A 20,136-nucleotide genomic window follows, 5' to 3' on the forward strand; every position below is an offset into this window, starting at 1 on the left:
TTGTGAGTTCGAGCCCCACGTCGGGCTCTGTGCTGACAGCTCAGAGCCTGGAGCCTGCTTCGGATTCTGTGTCTTCCTCTCTCTGGTCCCCCCCACCACTCACGCTTTGTCTCCCCCTCTCTCAAGAATAAATAAACATTTTTAAAAACTTAAAAAAAAAAACAAAGAAAAAAGAAAAGATTGGGAAAATCTTGGGGCACCTGGGTGGCATAGTCAGTTAAGCAGTCGACTCTTGACTTTGGCTCAGGTCATGATCTCACGGTTCATGAGTTCGAGCCCCACGTCGGGCTCTGCGATCACAGCACAGAGCCTGCTTTGGATCCTCTGTCTCCCTCTTTCTGGCCCTCTCATGCTCGCACACTCTCACTCTCTCTCTCTCCCTCTCTCTCAAAAATAAATCAACGTTAAAAAAAAAAAAAGCCGCACTTCAATCTACTAATGTAGAGAGGTGTCCCTGGCAACATTACCGAGAACAAATGCAATTTGCAGTTTGTATGGTATCCTTCCCTTTTGTTCTGAAAGTTGGAGGAAAAATAGAAGTATAAACATATACATTTACAAATCACTACGCACGTACGTACGTGTGCACACATGTGCTCTTTTAGCACAAAGTAACTCTGGAAACACACACAAGAAACTGGTAACACGTAGTCGCTTCTAGAAGGAGAATGGGCGGAGGGCATCTTTTTACCCACACCCTTTTGTGCCGAGCCAGCATGTCACCCAGCCAAATACAAAAAGAAATTCAGAGGGGCGCCTGGGTGGCGCAGTCGGTTGAGCGTCCGACTTCAGCCAGGTCACGATCTCGCAGTCGGTGAGTTCGAGCCCCGCGTCGGGCTCTGGGCTGATGGCTCAGAGCCAGGAGCCTGTTTCCGATTCTGTGTCTCCCTCTCTCTCTGCCCCTCCCCCGTTCATGCTCTGTCTCTCTCTGTCCCAAAAAGAAATAAACGTTGAAAAAAAAAAAAAAAAAAAAAAAAGAAATTCAGAGAAAAGAGAAGAAGCCAGCCCTTCCCGGGAACGGCCAGAGATGCTCACCAGGGCGCGTAGGAGGCCGCTATGAAGAAGTAGATGACCATGCGGTCGAACATGTGCAGGCAACGTTCCGCCATCCTGGAGCAGAGAAGGGTCAGGGTCAGGGTCAGGGTCCGGGTCCGGGTCCGGGTCCGGGTCAGGGCCCCAGAGCCACACCCTGGACAAACATGCTTCCCCACAGGTGGGGAAGAGTCCGGGCTGGGGGCGGGCTCACCTCTACCCAGCCACGACCTCTGGGCTTCCGGGTCCCCATCTGTGAGTGACCAGAGCAGTGGTTTTCAAACCAGGCTCCCCATGACCCTGGGAGTTGAATGGAGAACCCCCGCAGGTCTCTCGGAGGACCCCCCTTCTCCTCAAGGGTAAGGATGGACCCCCTCGCCTGCACTTGAATCACAGCAACTCTGCAGTTTGGCTTTTTTTTTTTTTTTAGTTTATTTACTTATTTTGAGAGAGACACACACACGTGTGTTCACATAAAAAAGAGAAAGAGAGGCGAGCAGGGGAGAGGCGGGGGGTGGGGTGGAGGAGAGAATTCCAAACAGGCTCTGGGCTCGTCAGCACAGAGCCGGATGTGGGGCTCGAACTCAGGAACCACGAGATCATGACCTGAGCCAAAATCAAGAGTCAGACCCTTAACTGACTGAGGCACTCAGACGCCCCTGCATTTTGGCTTTATACACTGGGCTTTTCAAAAGATTTCAAATGATGAACGAATCTGGTGGTTAAAACAAAACGCAACACCAACAAAACCATGTGCCCCCCGCCGAAAACTATGTGCGCCCTCCGACCTCAAAGACCCTCTGGGGCCTGGCCTCCTGGTTCAGATCCAGGCTCTGGAGCCAGAAGGCCTGGGTTCGAGTCCCAACCTTACCACTTAGGGACTGTTTGACCTTGACCTAGCTCCTCACCATCTCTCAGCCTCGGCTCTCTCATCTGTCAAGCAGGGAGGATATCCGCAGCCTGTCACGGGCTGGCCGTGAGGGTTAAGTGAGCTGGTACTTTGCACGCCTAAGAAGTACTCAACAAACACTGGCTGTTTTTGTTGTGACCTCACGTTGAGGAGCAAACTGGAATCCTCCATACGTTTGCCCGGTGTGGTAACCAACCTCCAAAATGGTGCCCGAAGAGCCCCACCTTCTGGTAAGCCCACCCATGTGTAGCCCCCTCCCACGATGAATAAGGCAAACACATGTAACCGACAGGGGACTGCGGAAAGGATGGCGTGTGATTTCTGAGTCTAGATCCTAAAAGATATTATCGCCTCTGCCTTGTCCTCTTGGAACACTAACTTTGGGAGAAATGAGCCACATGTCTGTGGAGAGGCCCATGTGGGAAGCACTGAGCACCCCGTAAACATCCAGCAGCAACCTGCCAACCAGGTGAGGGAGCCACCTTGCAAGCGGCCCCAGCCCCAGCCAAGCCTTCAGATGAGAGCAGCCCCGAGGCCCAGCACCTCGACTCCCCCAGAGATCGAGAACCACAGGCAGGCAGTTAAGCTCCTGAAATCCTGACTCCGAAGCTTTGAGAGATAGCCAAGGTTTCCAGTTACTCAAAACCTCTGTGATTTAGGGTCATGCGTTACAGAGCGATAGGTAACTAATACGAGGCGTGGTTCTGTCCAGCAAACTTCAGCTCTCAATAAATCCGACCAGTGATTCTATATATGGTTTAACTTCACGTCTCCCTAGAAATAAAAGCGGTAACCACAGCTAGTCCGTATAGGGCAGGGACCATAAGCAGAGCACTGGTCTAAGCAATTTGTGACCAATAACTCTTTAATCCCGCCTAGAAGATAGGTACTATTATGTTCATCCACTCCGTGACAGACGTGGACAGCCACGGGCAACACAATGACACCACTGGTTATGCGGGCAGTAACTTCAACACACAAGAGGACACACAGTATGGTTGCTTTATATGAGGTCCCCAAGGAGTCAGATTCACAGAGACAGAAGGCAGGATGGGGGGTGCCAGGGGCTGGCGGAGGGGTGGGGAGTGAGTGTTTAAAGGGGACAGAGCTTCAGTTCCGGAAGATGAAGAAAGTTCTGGAGATGCTGGTGGTGACTGCACAACCATGTGACTGTGTTTAATGCCCCTGAGAGGGACACCTGAGACTGGTCAAGGTAGTCAATTTACATTATGTGTATTCACCACAGTGTTTTTAAAAATTAAAAGCAAAGAGGGGCGCCTGGGTGGGTCAGTTGGTGAAGTGTCCGACTTCAGCTCAGGTCATGACCTCGCAGTTCGTGAGCTCAGGCCCCGCATCGGGCTCTCTGCTGTCATCACAGAACCCTCTTGGGGTCCTCTGTCCCCCTCTCTCTCTGCCACTCCCCCACATGTGCTCTCTGTCCCTCAAAAATGAACGTTAAAAAAAAGAGAGGTGCCTAGGTGGCTCAGTCGATTGAGCATCTGACTTGTGACTTCAGCTCAGGTCATGATCTCACGGTTCAGGGGACTGAGCCCCACATCGGGCTCTGCGCTGAGCTTGGAGCCTGCTTAACATTCTCTCTGTCCCTCTCCCTGCTCACTCGCGCTCTCTCTCTCCAAAATTAAAAAGAAGAAAAAGAAAAAATAATACTAACCAATAAAAATAAATACAAACCCCAGACTAACGCCTACACCACAGAACTACTGAAGAGATCAGGGGTGATGTCTGCACAGGACCCGGAACCTGGGGTGGTGCCCACAAGGGGACGGTCATTCTGATGGTTCGAGGATCTCTCCGAACGACCCTGGGAGCCGGGGGCTGGCTCTCCGAGGTGCCCACAGGGGAGCAAACGAGCCTCATGTGGGTGAGGTGATCTGCCCAGGCGGGATCCGACCCCAGCCCGCAGAGGCAAAGATCACCGCCCCGGGCCCCTCCTGGCTCAGCCAGCCACGCCCCCTGCCCTGGCCACCCCGCCTGGCACACACCCCTCCCGTGGGCCAGGCAGAACGCACCTGAGGTGTCTCTTCTTCCAGGAGATCGTGTGGAACACAGTGGACACCACGAACAGCCCACAGAGGCCGAGGCCGTAGATCCAGGCAGAGATGGTCTCCCAGTCGTCATCCGACAGGAAGTAGAGGTTGGAGCTGCCGAGGATGCTGGGAATGATCCAGAGCTGGAAGCAGAGTGGAAACAGGTGTTGCAGGACCAGCCTCCCGTGTGGAATCCGGGGAGGGACGGAGACCCCGAGCCTCCTTGGGCACGCCGCCCACCCTTTCCTCTAGATCCACGCCGCCCATCGGAACCTCTCTCCGAGGTGGTAACGTCCCAGACCCCCACCATCCGATACGGGAGCCACCAGGCACCAGTGGCCACTGAGCACTCGAACCGTGACTGCAGCAGGGAGGTAGCGAATTTTTAATTCTATTTCGTGGCGATCGATCTCAGTTTGTTTCAGCAGCCCACGGAGCCAGCGGCCACCACATGGGGCAGCACAGCCCTAGAGAAGGTCACGGTACACACGTAGTCCCCGCCTCCTGAAGAAAATGTCCCTCCCCACCAGGTCCGCCTGGAAAACCCCTCACTCGTCACATCCTGGTTTATCGATCACTTCCCGAGAGAAGTCTAGAACTCTCCGAAGCACTGGGGGCGGGGAGTCCCAGAACGTGCGCCCAATCTGTGTGCCGGGAGCACTGTTTCTAAAGAAAGGGTCTCTGGCAACACCAGTCAACAGAAGGATAACACCAGTCCCAGAGGTCATTTGAGACGTTCCGGCAAGCCACGTTTTTAAAAGGAAAAACAGGTGGAGTTAATGTCAATACTTTATCTGTTCAGCCCGACGGGTCCACAAGACCACGTAATTAACATACACATTTGGAGGAGACATTTTACATCCTGTCTTTCCTGCCAGGTCTTCCCGAGTCGGTGCGTATGTCGCACGCACAGCACGTCTCCAATCAGACGAGCCGCACGTCAAGTGCGCAACAGCCACACGGGGCCAGTGGCTACCGAGCTGGACAGGGGAGGTCTAGGTCTTTCGTTATTCTCAAAGGGATCCACTGCCCAGAGGATTTCTTAGGCGAGGCTGGGGTGGAGTCGGTGAATATTCCAAGCAGACGGAACATCGTTTGCAAAGGCATGGAGGTGTACCTTCTACCCAGGAAACAGCGCATTCAGGTGCTGGAACCTGAGGGGAAGAGTGTGGCAGTGGGAGGTGGGCCGACACATGAGCTAAGACCTGCCCGGGAGCTCGTAACGGAGTCCAGATGCTGTACAGGTACTAGGGAGCCACTGAAGGTTCGAAGAGCAAAAAGGGAGGCCTGCTCAGCACCACAGTCCAAGTTCCCCAAATGGCCTTCCCTCGAGATCCCACTCACTCTTCCAAGGGCCGCAGAGGACTTGATGTCAGCGGGGACATCACCGTGGAATGGAGATGTTGAGTCCCGCCAAGGGCAAAGAGCCTGCCTCCCCCTGTACCTGGAAGCGTCCCCCTCTCAGCTCTCGGCCCCCCAAAAGCCAACTCACAGCATGGGTGGCACAGTTGGCTGCATGTTCGTACTCGGTGGGCTGGTACCTCTTGTGGGCGGGGACTCGGTGGTTCATGAACCTGGAACGAGAGACATAATTCTTGGAAGCTGGGCCAGGAAGCCGGGAGCAGCTGTGGTCACAGGATCCCCAGGAGGCCTGAAGACCAGGTCCCTCTCAGTGGGAAAAAAGATCCCTCCCCTCCCCATCGCCCCTCCTCTGCCTCTCCCCTCCCTTCTTTCCCACCCCCTTCTCCCTCCCACCTTCCTCCCCCTGCTCCCCCTCTTTCCTATCTTCCTCCTCCCCTCCCCCTCCCTCTTCGCCTTCCCATCTCCCTCCTCCCCCTCCCCCTCCCTTCCTCTTACACTTTGTTTGGACTACCCAATACTTTGTGCCTAATCCCCAGTGTGGCATTTGTTGCACAACTTTGCTAAATACAGCGCTCTCTCCATTTCCTGTTGCTCATTTTCCTTACTGACACACAGACAGCTCCCCCTGGGCACAGCCCAACCCATTCTTACTTGCACACCCACCAGAATAACCACCACCCGGGAGGGGGCCGAGCTCAGAAAGCGCCCTTAGGCCCCCTCCCAGTGACTCTCTTCCCTCAAGGAAACCGCCCTCTGACACTGTCCTCATAGATTAGCCTGGCCTGCTCTTGAACTTCCCATCAATGGGATCACACAGCACAGACCCTTCTTTGTCTGGCTGCTTTGGCTGCGAGACTCATTCATGTCGCTGGACGCAGTGATGGGCCGTGTTCATCGCCGTACGGAATTCCACACACAGTTATGCCCCCCATCTACTGGACGTGGACTTTCCAGTTTGGGGCCATCGTGGGGAACTCTGCCTCGTGACCATCCGTGTGTACATCCTCGGTGACCATCTGCCCTCACTTCTGCCGGACGCACATGCACACGTGGAACAGCCAGTTGACTGTCTTAAGCAATATGCACTCCTGGTGTTCCAGAGTCCTTGGGGAGATTCCTCGGCCCCTCCAGTCTCTCCTTTGTTCCGCAGTGGAGCTCCGAAAGCACAAAAGGAGCCCATTTCACGGAGGGAAAGCTACCGCGATGAGGGTAGGGAGCGACACCCCCAGGGGGGTCCGGCACTCAGCCTGGGTCCGACAGGCAGGCCTCCGCGCAGGGGTATCCAAATCAGGCTGGGAAGGCAGGCCTGGCAGGGCGGGGAAGGGGCGTCCGAGAGCCGGGGGGTGAGGTCTGCCAGCACCTGGCTGGCAAGCTGGACCAGCCTGGCAGGGGTCACCTCCTTGGCCCACACGGGCTCAGGATCAGGAGAACGGGCAGTTCCCCCGTTCGTCTCAGGCTCACACACCGAGCTTCTGTATGCAGCTGTCATGCTAGCACAGCTCACCGAGACTTTGCCGAGCACTTTCTATATGCCGGTACCACACCAGTGCGGATCACAGAGCATTTATTGAATGCCTTCTGGGGGCTGGACCTAGGCCAGTGAAGTTCACAGGGCATTTACGGAGCACGTTCCATAGGCTGGATCCATGCTAAGTACACTTCGCTGAGGATGTGCCAGCGCCTCCTCCGCCATACAGACCACAGAGCACCTACTAAGCACCTTCTGTATGCCGGCTCTACACTCAGAACACGGGACAGAGGGTTGAGATGAGCTCCTCAAGGAGCTCACGGTCCAGAAGGCACGGGATCCAGGCAGAAATCCTGACACCGCGTGATTAACGCTTCTCGTCCTTTCGGGAAACACTGGAGAACACCTACTACGTGCTGGCTGGGATTAGAGGAGCAGCACAGCACAGGGTGAAGGCTGCGGAGAGGGGAGAGGGCTCCCAGGGCACAGGCTCAGCACGACGCCCGAGGCACCTGCTTCCGCAGCGCACACCGCAAACAGAGGTTGAGGGATGACGGACGAGTTCACCAGGTGGAGAGGAAAGGGTGCTCCTGGCCCAGGGACCGGCAGACGGGAGTGTGCAGCGCGGGTGTGGAGGCTGGAAGGCTGGGGTGTCTCCCAGGGGCTGACATTGCCATACGCTGCCATCTGCCTGACACGCACCGCGTCTGGTTTTCCTGTGCTGGCCCCTCGGCACCTGGACAAGTCTCGGGGTCCACGGCTGCTCCCCCCACCCACCTGCCCTGACAGCTGTTCTCCACCTGCATCAGCCGGCGGTCACTCCACCGGTGACAAGGCCAGGGTCCTGCTGAGCCCATTACACAGATGAGAAAACCAAGACCTTACACAGCAAGCCCCAGGGCCAGGCAGCTGAGCAGAGCTCAGTGCTCCAGGGCGCCAACCCCCACAGAGTCTGACACCCATGCAGGGGCAGACTCGACCCCGGAGCTGAGTCTCTGGGCTCAGGGTCACAGAGAAAAGGGTGGACTCCCCCCTGCAGCTGGGGACCCCACAAAAAGCACAGCCTCCCCGGGAGGCCGAAACAACCAGCCCATCAGCTCACCTTCTCCAGGAAGAAGCTGTCAGTGGCCAGGAGTGGGTTAAGAAGGGATACTTAATAGGACAACAAAAGCAGTGTTACGGGCTGGACTGTGTCTCCCCCAAATTCCTACGTTGATGATTCTAACCCCCAGCACCCCAGAAAGTGACCGCATTTGGAAACAGAGCCATTGCAGATATTATCAGTTAAGATGAGGTTCCCCTGGAGGAGGGCGATCCCCCGGTCTGTTACAACTAGGGTCCCCGTGGGAGGAGGGGTGACACAGAGTGGAAGCCCACGTGACAGTGATGGCAGAGACTGCAGTGACGTGTCCACATGCCAAGGGACACTGAGGGTTGCTGAAGCTACCAGAAGCTGGGAGCCAGACACAGAGGCTCCTCCTTCAGAGCCTCCAGAAGGAATCCACCCTCCTGACACCCCGATTTTGGACTTCTGGCTTCCAGAGCTGGGAGACCAGATTTCTATATGTTTAAGGCCACAAAGCGCATGGTCATTTACTACAGCTCTAGAGACACGAACACAGGGATGCACGGTGTTAATTTTGATAGATTCTACCCCAAAGCCCCCCACGGCGCTGTGCCAACTGGGCGAGGGGGCGGGCAGAGGTCAACCGGGCAGGGACACAGCTGACGCCTTCTCCAAGGTGGGAAACCAGGTCTGGGGCTGAGGAAGTTCCCATCCACCTGTCGCCGATTTTAACAAACACCAGTAAGCCACCCACAGTGCCAGCCTCACGGGTCCAAGAGCGACATTGCGTTGCCGCGGTGACCCATGATGGGCAATCCCTTATTTGTTTCTGGGTTCCACAAAACCCTCCTTGTCTCTGCCCCGCGCTGCAGCCACTGAATGGGGAGAAAGGCGGACAGAGAAAAAGGCCGGCAGACCAGGCCCCAGGGCCGGGGGCAAACACCCAAAAAACAGTTCCCACAACCCTCCAGAACCAAGAACTTTTTCTTTACCCTCCTTGTGGCCTAATTTTTTTCTTTCTTTCCTTTCCCTTTTTTTTTTTTTTTTTCCTACTGTGTGTTATGAGTTTGGGCAAATGTAGACGGGCGTGTGACCACCACCACAATCAAGATTAAGAACAGACCCCTTCGTCTCTCCCAAAATGCTCACACGCCCTGGGGACCCAACACCTGTTCCCGGCCCCATTACTGCTGCTCTGCTCTCTGCCCCAACAGCTTTGCCTTTCCAGAATGTCGTGTAAATGGAGCAACACGGTCATACCACAGCGTGTTGTTATGTTTTTTACTTTAATATCTAAAAAGAATTTATTTTAATTTTTTTAAACATTTTTTTGATAGAGTATCAGAGCATGAGTGGGAGAGGGGCAGAGAGAGACACAGAATCCAAAGCAGGTTCCAGGCTCTGAGCTGTCAGCACAGAGCCCGACGTGGTGCTCGAACCCATGAACCATGAGATCATGACCTGAGCCGAAGACGGACGCTCAACCGACTGAGCCACCCAGGCACCCCAGAAAGAATTTATTTTAGAAAGTAAAAGCACATTCCCAGATGGAAAGAAACTTTCCATGACAAGCAGGGATTTACTTATTTATTTAAAACGTGTCTAAGACAAACACGTTTTATACAAGAAGAAAACAGACCCTCCTAGATGGTGTATTCCCATTCTTGGCAAATTATTTTCAAAACTTCCATCCTTTTTTTCTTTTTCCTTCTGTATAGACTTTTCACTGCTGAGCACTATTCCACTGTCTGGACGTACAACAGCTTGTTTATCCGTTCCCCAGGAGAGGGATAAGGGAGTCATTTCTAACAGAGGAAACACAGATAAAATATAGAATGTTCTAGAACAGAGCTGACAGTCGGATAGCAACCTTCAAGATTGGGGGAAGTTTCTCTTAAAAGAGTTGATATCCCCAGCAGGCTGTCACTAGTTAAACTAAAGGAGGGAAAGAGGCCCTCCCCTCTGGAGAACACAATCCCCATTCTGCGGCCAGCCCTACTGCTTAGATAACCACGTGGGCATGGCATTTGTGGGGTGTGGGGAGGGCAAATCCACGAGGAAAGCTCCCCGAGTCAGAGCTGGCAGGGAGGCAAGGGCACAGGCTGAATTCCCATCCTGAACAGGACAGAGCAGGGACTTTGGAGCTTGGCACAGCTGGGTGGAAAATCTCTGCACAGTCACTGAGGTGCTCTGAGACCTAGGAGAAGTTACCTAATGTCTCTAGGCTGCAGCTCCCTTGCATGTATAAGGAGAAACTACTACCTATCCTACAGATACCATGAGATAATACGGCTCAAGAGCCCACGCGGGAGTGCCTGACATGTACTGGTGCTCGAGGAATGGACATTCTTTTTGCCTCCTCTTGGAAAGCCCCCAGAAAGCCCAGGTACCATTTTCTTACTGGCAGCTGACCCGTCCCAGTACCTCACATTAAAGCCCACCACATCCTTGCAAAGTAGATATGATTATTCCAGTTCGGAGATGAAGCTATAAGAGGTTAGGCCAGTTGTTCTCAGCCAACAAAACAGCTGCCCACCCTCCACGGCTTCTCTCTCCCCCAGTTCACCTCTCCACGCTGCGTACCTGCCAAGTTTTGTGGCTCCAGTTATGCAGATTATTGTGTTAGTCCTCAGATCAATTTTCTCGGTGTGCAAAAATGGTTTGGGGCCGATCTAGCTGCATTTCAAGGATAAAAGAAGCAGAGAATTTCCGTGCTGCTCTGCCATCTTGGCCTCTATTTTTTTTATTCTAGGTCAGTGGTCCTCAATCTTGGCTGCTTGGGTAGATCCATCCATATGACAGGATATTACTCAGCCATAAAAAGGAATGACACATTGATACCTGCTACACATACAAACCTCAACTACACGATGCTGAGTGAAAGAAGCCAGATACAAAAAAATCACCTATTACAGGGGCGCCTGGGTGGCTCAGTCAGTTGAGCATCCGACTTTAGCTCAGGTCATGATTCCACAGTTTGTGGGTTTGAGCCCCATGTCGGGCTCTGTGCTGACAGCTCGGAGCCCAGAGCCTGCTTCAGATTCTGTGTCTCCCTCTCTCTTTGCTCCTTCCCCACTCATGCTCTCTCTCTCTCTCTCAAGAACAATAAACTTAAAAATTTTTTTGTTTAATTCTTTTAAGGGTCTTGAGGGAAGATAAAGATGGACTGACTGCCTGTCAGACCCCAGCATTGTATCAAGTGCTGGATTTCTGGGCGAGGTAAGGGTGTCCTGAGATACATGCCGACGTGCTTGAGGATGAAGTGTCCGAATGTCTACAGTTTAGCCTCAAAAGCTTCAGCGCCGAGAGGAAGTGATAAAGCCAACACAGCAAAAGGTTAACAGCCGGTGACTCTAAGGGAATGGCACTCGGGCAAGTTCATGGAACGTTTCTTGCAACTTTTGACTACAAGTTTGAAATTTTTCAAAATAAAAGGTTGGAAGGAAATTCTCTGATGCCAATGCTTTTATGATGTAAAGACTTAAACAACGAAGGCCAGTCCTCTGCCAGGGCGTGATCTCACACCCACGATTGTCACACCGGAGACAGCAGAGGGAATTTCTGGAGACGGAAGCACATGAGGAGAGGAGAAGCGGGAAGGAGGAGGGGTGTTCAGAGGCAGGGAGGGAGCCCACCTGGCTGGAGTAGGAGCTGAGCCGTGGCAGGGGTCATGAGGTGATCCCAGTCACAAGGATCACACTAGGTGATCCCTAGTGTTCCAGCATTCTCTGTGTCTCGCAGGTGAACCGAGTCATTGCCATCCTCCAGAACCATCCCCACCTCATTCTCCGGGAGCCCTGACCCTTCACTCAGCACATGGCTGCCCAGACCAAAGGAACGCACTGAAGGACTTCGGCTGTCTTCCCACATCACCCAACTATCACAGAGCTGGAAGAGCTGTCTCGGCACCTGCGAAACGTTGCCTTATGCCCACAACTCCCTAAAGACATTATGGATGTACCTTGGTATTGCAGACCCCAAATCTGAACATTCTTTCCCCAAATTTGGCCACTTTTAACTGATTGTGAAAAGCAGAAAATAATGTGACTTTATTAAATCTTCTCATTGGCTCTCCCACTGTCCACAGGACAACAGCCATCCTTTCCAGTACATTTCCAATTAACTGACTGTGGAACTAGCTGGTGGGTAGGTGGGTAGGTAAGCAGACCAAAGAGAAGACAAATGCCTTCTCAGACAAATAACTAGTTAGGTAAATATTTGTCTGGAAGGATGGATGGATGAACAGATAAATGGGGAGTCTGGAGGATGGGTGGAGGGGATGGATAGATGGATGGGGGATGGATGGACAGAGGGGAAGGATGGATGGATGGATGGATGAGCTATTGGATGGCTGGTTGGATGGGTGGCATATAAATGATGGATGGAGGGATGGATGGATGGATGGATGGACAGGGGGATGGATGCATGGGATGGATGAATGAAGGGGTAGGTGGATGAGTAAGTGACTAGGAGAGATAGGCACGTAGCTTGGTAGAAACATAAATAGATAAGTGGAAAATAGATGTCTGAATGGATGGAAGGATGGATGGATAGATGGATGGATGGATAGATGGATGAAGAGATGGATGGAAGGAAGGATGGACAGATGGGTGGAAGGATGGGATGGATGGATGAACGGATGGACAGGGGGATGGGGGGATGTATGGATGGATGGGATGGATGGATGGATGGATGGATGGAGGGATGGATGGATGGACAGGGGGATGGATGGATGGGATGGATGAATGAAGGGGTAGGTGGATGAGTATGTGACTAGGAGAGATAGGCACGTAGCTTGGTAGAAACATAAATAGATAAGTGGAAAATAGATGTCTGAATGGATGGAAGGATGGATGGATAGATGGATGGATGGATAGATGGATGAAGAGATGGATGGAAGGAAGGATGGACAGATGGGTAGAAGGATGGGATGGATGGATGAACGGATGGACAGGGGGATGGGGGAATGTATGGATGGATGGGATGGATGGATGGATGGATGGATGGAGGGATGGATGGATGGACAGGGGGATGGATGGATGGGATGGATGAATGAAGGGGTAGGTGGATGAGTATGTGACTAGGAGAGATAGGCACGTAGCTTGGTAGAAACATAAATAGATAAGTGGAAAATAGATGTCTGAATGGATGGAAGGATGGATGGATGGACGGATGGAGAAATGGATGAAAGGAAGGATGGACAGATGGGTGGAAGGATGGGATGGATGGATGGATGGATGGACGGACGGATGGGGGAGGGGTGGATGGGGGGATGTATGGATGGATGGATGGATGGGATGGATGGATGGATGAAGGGGTAGGTGGATGAGTATGTGAGTAGAGAGATGGGCACGTAGCTTGGTAGAAACATAAAGAGGTAAGTGGATAAATAGAAGTCTGAATGGATGGAAGGATTGATGGCAGAAATTTGTTTTCCTTTCCTCCTTCCAAGATGAACACCAGAACACTTGCAAGTAAATTATGCTTTGCTGAAGCTCGGTGGCCTGGCTAATACAGCACTGGCATCCGGGAGATGCCTGTCCCAGTCCTTTATCAAGGTGGCAAATGCTTGGGTTTCTAGGGTTTGGACAGGCGGTAGGGCACAGTGGAAAGAGCACAGCCTTTGGACGCAATTCAGATCAGACTCGGCGAACACTCCAAATGCAGGCGCTGTTACGACCCAGTGATTCCAACAACGGTCTCCAAGCAACTGGGAGAGAGCTCCTCTGTCAGAGCCCCATCCTGCCCCCTCTATCCTACGTGCAGTCACGGGGCCGTCCGTGGAACTGGTCACGTGTGAGGTACCCGCCTGCTGGGGGGCTGCTAGGAGACCAGCCCGCACTCACAGCACGCAAGGGAGTGTGTTCCACACTGTAAGGTACCATTCGCCCCCTGCTCTTCTCAGATGGGGTGGAGCCAGGCCTGGGGGTCTCCTCATCTCCTGCCTACGCCTCTGCTTTGGTTTACACCCTCCTTCATCACCTACCTAGCACACAACAGAGTTTATAATTAAGATTGGGAGATCGGGGGTCAGACGTTCCAGATTCAATCCTGGCACCACTCCCCTCTAGCCACGAGTCCATGTGCAAGCTGCTACAGCTGTCCTCGGTTTTCTCATCTGAGCAATGGGGTTAACCCCAGCACCCCCCACAGAGGATAATAAAAGGATGAACCGGGCTAATCTGCGCACAGCACTCAGCATCTGTAGGCGCGTGACCGACATGAATGATTCTGTTACTGTGAATCCTCACCATCGATGAGGCACGCCCTACTGCTGGCCCCATTTCATAGCTGGGGAAACTGAGGCCCAGAAAAAGCAAATCCCAAATGTCTAAGGCATGACAGCTAGATAAAGACAGGGCCGGTATTTCTGCCCAGGATCGTCTGCGCTCTAGGAGAGTAACGGCGCCTGCCTCACAGAGGACGACTCGTGCCGCCTGAGCTCCCTGCACACAGTAGGCACTCAGTACAAGCTGGTCCCTGTCTGCCTCCCGCAGCACCCCCAGAACAGGTGCCGTGACGTGCTGAAGTGAGGCAAGAAGGCTTGCTTTCAAACGTCAGGCCTCCCCACTCCACACCCATTCCCCCCAAAACCAGAAAACCAGCGTTGGCGAGGACGAGACGTTGGCGGGAATGTAAATGGTGCAGCCGCCGCGGAACACCAGATGGAGGCTCCCCCAGAAGCTACACGAAGAACTACCATGCGATCCAGGCGCTCCGCTTCTGGGACAAGAATTGCACCTGCACACCCACAGCAGCACGGTCCACACGAGGCCACAGGTGGAAGCGAAGTGTCCGTCACAGATGGACGGATAACAAAAGGTGGTCCGGCCACACAATGGGAGGATATTATTCAGCCCTAAAAAGGAAGGAAACTACGACACCTCCTACCATGTGGATGGACTTTGAGGACGTTACGCTCAATGAAACAAGCCAGATACGAAAGGGCAAATAACGCAGGATTCCACGTATAGGAAGGAGATCCCCAGAGTCACCAACTCCACGGAGACACAGAGACGGTGGTGGTATCCGGGGCTGGGGGAGGGGACGGCGTGAACGGGGACAGAGTCTCAGTTTGAGACAACGGAAGTCAGCCTGGAGACAGGCGGTGGTGACAGCAATGTGAATATGCTTAATGCCGCTGAAGCATACACTTGAGAATGGTTAAAACTGGGCGCCTGGGCGGCTCAGTCAGTTAAGCGTCCGACTTCAGCTCAGGTCATGATCTCATAGTTCGTGAGTTCGAGCCCCACCATCAGGCTCCGTGCTGATAGCTCGGAGCCCGGAGCCCGGAGCCTGCTTTGGATTCTGTGTGTCCCTCACCCACTCATGCTTGCTCGTGCGCGCGCTCTCTCTCTCTCTCTCTCCTTCAAAAATAAACGTTTTTTAAAAAGTGGTTAGAACGGTAAGTTTTATGTCTGTATTTTACAAAAAAAAAAAAACAAAAAACAAAAAAAAAAACGAGGCCACTGGCACGTCTAGGTACATAGGAAGACTTACTATCATGCCAGCAGGGAAGGGACAAGAGTTGGGTCTGGGCTGTGCCATCGTCACCCCCTCCCCAAAACCCTGGGCCACTGGGGACGCAGCCGTATCACCACCTGGCAGGTCGGAGGAAGGAGCCAGAGCAAATGTTGCTGCGCGTGAGAATCACCGGGGGAGACGGAGAAAATGCCGATGCCCAGGCCTCATCCCCAACAATTACAACGGGACTGCCAGGCGAGGGACCCAAGCATTGGAATTTTTGAAAACTTCCCAGGGGATTAGCAGCGGGCCGGAGGAAGAGCCTCATGGAGAAGGGACCGCACCAGGTGCCACACATGGATGCCACAGGGGCCCAGGACCACAAAACAGACACCCGGCTCAGCACAGACGGCAAACAGGCTTCAGCCCCCACACCAAGTCCATGGGCTTGTGCTGGCTGCCTGGAGCGTCGTATCTCGAAGGCCCCTGAGCGTGAGTCTACGCGTGGCAGAAAGGGGGGCGGCGATGAACTGGCGGTGTCAGCCACAGGCACTGGGCAGGCCAGAGGCAGCCATCCCAGGCTTAAGAGTTACCCAACGAGGGGCGCCTGGGCGGCTCAGTGGGTTAAGCATCTGACTCTCGGTTTCGGCTCAGGTCATGATCTCACGGTTTCATGAGTTCGAGCCCCGTGTCTGGCTCTTTGCCGGCAGCGCAAAGCCTGCCTGGGATTCTCCCTCTCCCTCTTTCTCTGCCCCTCCCCTGCTCGTGCTGTCTCTGTCTCTCTCAAGACAAATAAATAAGCTTACAAAAATTAAAAAGTTTGTGAACATTTAGAAGCAAAACAAAATACAGGTGAGATTAAGTGGTACCCACAAATTAAAAAAAAAAAAAGGTACCCAATGCTTTCACTTCCCTCCTCTTCTCTGAACCTTGCTGCAAAGTGAGCGGGGCGGAGATGATGACTGTCATTTTATACAGGGATTCACAGAAGTTAAGCCACAAGCTAGGAAGTGGCACAGCTGAGATATGACCCCAGACCTCCTGATTCCTGGTTTATTCTTTCCAGTGCACTCACTTCCCCTTTCATCCCTGTCTGTGGTTCTGATGGGAAAGGCTCTGCTATCAATCTTTTACACTATAGTGTAATGTATCTGGGCATCCTCTCCAGGATGGAGAATCTGGAGACAAAGAAGGGAAGGGACAGAGCCCTCTCGCAGTTCATGAAATCACTGCCTCATTGGCCAGTGGTCAGAGCAGCCCTGGCCACAAGTGGCCCGTGATCCCCAGTCCCCCTGAACCCCAAATTAGTCAGTCCCTCCCATCTTAGAAAGCCTAACACCAAGACTCTCAGGTCTCATGGGTCAGGGAAAACCTCTGGCAGACCCAGAGCACAAGAGCCCGTGTCAAACTGAGAATAAAAAAAAAAAAAACAGGGGCGCCTTGGGTGGCTCAGTCAGTTGAGCGTCCAACTCTTGATTTCAGCTCAGGTCATGGTCCCAGGGTCGTGGGATCCAGCCCTGCCTCGGGCTCCACGCCATTTGTGGAGCCTGCTTAAGATTCTCTATCTTCCTCTGCCCCTCTCCCCTGCTTTTGATCTCCCTCTCTCTCTCTCTCCCTCTCTCTCTCAAACTAAAAAAAAGAAGAGTCTGTGTTCCAGGGGAACCTGCTTCTTTTGTTTCTTATCCCTGACTCAAACCCTGCAATTTCTCCTCATCCCACAAACGCTCTCCTCGCGGCCCACAGTCATCATGGCTGTGGGCCTTCCACATACCTTTTCTTCGGCTTAAAAATCCCTTTCCCTCTTCTCCAGCTGGAGGACTCCTATTCAGCCTTCAAAGCCCAGGTGAAAAAGCCCCTCTGAAGAGCTTTGCTTGATCCTCACAGTCCCATCCAGACTGCAGAGCAAAAGCCTTCTCTCACCTCTAGGCCAACGCACGAGCGGCTGCTTATGTGGACCGCCTTCCGTCTTTCTCTTCCTGGAGCACTCCTAGGCAGGGAGCGTTTGGACTCCCACAACTGCCTGTGGAGCCCCTATCACAGGGCACGCAACACGTGTTTGGGTGTTTCTGGGTCCGTCTTGTCCCCCAGACTGCACGCTGGCCCCGATTCGTCTTTGTCTTCTCGGTACCAATGCAAAGCCAGGCGTGCGACAGGTAATGCCTGACAAATAACTGATTAATCCATCATCTCACAGCGTTTATGAAGTCATTCAGACTTGAGATAATAAGTCTGAACGGTCCCAGCCTTTTAAGATCTTACAAAAATTCTGGAGCAGACAGACTCCTGAGACATGAGTCAATCCAGCCAGGATAAGGGGCTGGCCCAAGGTCACCCAAGAGGCAGGGCCAGTGAGCTGACCTGGAAAAGCAGAAGGTACGAAAGGGGGGCACCAGAGGAGAGACTGCGGACAAGGGCGGGACGCGCCATTGTTTTCCTTAGATTTCTGCAGCGTTTCACTGACTGCAACGGTCATTTGCTACGTTAGTCAATTGTAAAACTCTAACCAATGTCCATGTTTGAACTTGAGACCAGGCGTTCTCAAACCTGCCGCATTGGAGTTGGGAGAGGGAGGGGGGCTGGTCCCAACAGGAGCGCTGAAAACTACCCAAATGCCCATCCAGCGCAGGATGGGAATACACCACGAAAGAGCCACGCCTCATAACACCACGCTGGCCAGACACAAGCACAGAAACCGGGATGCATCTCAGACACGGCGCCGAATGACGGGACCCGCTCTCCGGTCTATTTATATCAACTTCAAGAATCAGCAATGGGAGTCTTTGATGATAAAATCCAGGACAGGGGGCACCCTTGGGACTGGGAGACAGCGACTGGAAGGGGTATTTAGGAGGTTTCTGGTAACTGGCAATGTTTAGCACCTTGATTAGGGTGCTGGCTCCCTAGTTTTTGAGCTGAAATCGAAAGGCAGGCTCTCCTGCACATTAGACTTGAGTAAAAGGCTAACAAACAGAGCAGCCATGCTCCTAAGGGCTGAGTCTGGCTGGGGTCTGCAAAGGTATGCTTTGGGGGGGTGGGGGGACGTCTGGCTGGCTCAGTTAGTGGAGCATGTAACTCTCGATCTCAGGGGTTGTGGGTTCAAGCCCCACGTCGGGTGTAGACATTACTTAAAAATAAAATCTTTAAGGGGCACCTGGGTGGCTCAGTCAGTAAGCGTCTGACTTCGGCTCAGGTCATGATCTCAAGGTCCGTGAGTTCGAGCCCCGCATCGGACTCTGTGCTGACAGCTGGGAGGCTGGAGCCTGCTTCGGATTCTAGGTCAACCCCTCCCTCTCTGCCCCTCACCTGCTCATGCTCTGCACCCCCATCAAAAATAAATAAACATAAATTAATTAACTAATTAATTAATTAAAATCTTTAAAAAGAACTTTTAAAAGGGTATGCTTTCTACATCGCACCGGCTGTCCCAGGCAGGGTCTAAAGTGGCTGACCTGCCAGGTCCCCACCACCTCAGCCCCCAACACATCCCAGCTGCTCGCCTCCCCTCCCGCTCCCTCCCCTTCGTGCTGGAGGGGCCAGGCCCAGCCTTCGGGCTTCTGCGGTTCCTCCGTCCTCCGAGCCTGGACCCAGGGCCGGTAGCCCCCAGAGAGAAGTGCTCCTCTTCCAAATAAGCCCAGACCCAGGACAACGATAGCGGCCGCCCCTCCCCGACTGGGCCGTGCCTGGCAGTGGCGGCCCTGGGTCCCCAGGACAGAGGACTAAAGAGATTTGTCCTGGCTTCCACACAAAGGGAGTCTGTCTGTCTGTCCCGCAGAGGCCAGCACAGCCCAGGCAGGGCCAAGCTGGCCCCGGGCCCTGAGAGCCTCCCCCTCCTCCAGCTTGGCCCCAGGATACTTCTTTGTGTCCATTCATGAATTCAGGCTCCTCCCGGGTGCAGACAGCATCTTGGCTCAGGCTTTGGGAAGCAGTTTTTGGGCTGGTGCCACTCCACGATGGTCTGGAGATCAAGATCCCAGCAGGGAGAGGGCCGGAAACAGGAAGGGGAAACTGACGGAGGGGTGGGAAGGACGGAGATTGGACCCCGTGCCAGGTCCGAGGAAGTCTGGAGGGAAGATGGGCCACGGCCTCGCTTCACGTGGCACTCCATGTGGACGGTGCCCCCGGGAGGTGTGCATCTGGTAGCGTGGGCCGGGCAGACCTGGGCAGACCCCAGCCCCCCGTTCTGCACCCTCCCTGTGGCTCCCCGGGGAACCTCCTCCCCTCTGAGGTAATGAGAATCCCCATCTCTGAAGCAGTGACCGCCCTGCCCCCTGCCTCACCGAAGCTACTGGAAGACCACCGGCAAGAGACCTTCTGAACCAGAAATCCTGGGGGGCGGGGGGCCAGCACCTCAGCAACCCTTGCAACGGCGGGGGGGGGGGGGCAAGCCCATCCCCCACCCAAGTTAAGGCTCTGAGAGTTAACCCTCATGGCAATCAGCCTCTGCCAGGACACGGCGAGCTGCGGGATCAGCCAGGCCCCTGGGCCCGGCAGGGAGAGCCCAACACGCGCTGCACACGGTCTCCCAAGCAGAACCAGCTTGCCTCTTTCTAAAGCTCATTTATTTATTTTTGAGAGAGAGCGAGAGAGCCGGCAGGGAAGGGGCAGAGAGAGAAGGGAACAGAGGATCTGAAGTGGGCTCTGAGCTGTCAGCACAGAGGCCGATGCGGGGCCTGAACTCATGAACCAGGAGATCACGACCTGAGCTGAAGTCGGACGCTCAACCGACCGAGCCACCCAGGCGCCCCCAGCTCGCCTCTTAACACACCCTTTGGTGGCTGCGTGTCCT

The 20,136-nt window shown here is 53.8% G+C and overlaps 1 protein-coding gene across 16 annotated transcripts in view; it reads right to left on the reverse strand.

The window, feature by feature from the left end:
- The window catches only part of LOC123589361 (monocyte to macrophage differentiation factor 2), a 128,839-nt gene that overhangs the window by 95,437 nt on the left and 13,266 nt on the right, over positions 1-20,136 (reverse strand). For 11 of the 16 annotated variants that reach the window (XR_006708279.1, XR_006708278.1, XM_045461349.1 and 8 more), the window contains 3 exons: positions 5,483-5,564; positions 3,973-4,133; positions 1,036-1,110 (listed from right to left, as the gene is read on the reverse strand). Coding sequence is in view for 11 of the 16 variants with exons in the window: in XM_045461349.1 (XP_045317305.1) it covers positions 1,036-1,110; positions 3,973-4,133; positions 5,483-5,564 (318 nt within the window). In the remaining 5 variants the exon portion in view is untranslated. Of the gene's footprint in view, positions 1-1,035; positions 1,111-3,972; positions 4,134-4,827; positions 5,145-5,482; positions 5,565-5,847; positions 5,871-6,176; positions 6,335-20,136 lie in introns of those variants that run through there. The other 5 variants (XM_045461352.1, XM_045461353.1, XM_045461356.1 and 2 more) reach the window with 5 other exon arrangements.

The sequence above is a fragment of the Leopardus geoffroyi genome, chromosome E3, assembly GCF_018350155.1.
Source record: "Leopardus geoffroyi isolate Oge1 chromosome E3, O.geoffroyi_Oge1_pat1.0, whole genome shotgun sequence".
In the NCBI taxonomy this organism is placed as follows: domain Eukaryota; kingdom Metazoa; phylum Chordata; class Mammalia; order Carnivora; family Felidae; genus Leopardus; species Leopardus geoffroyi.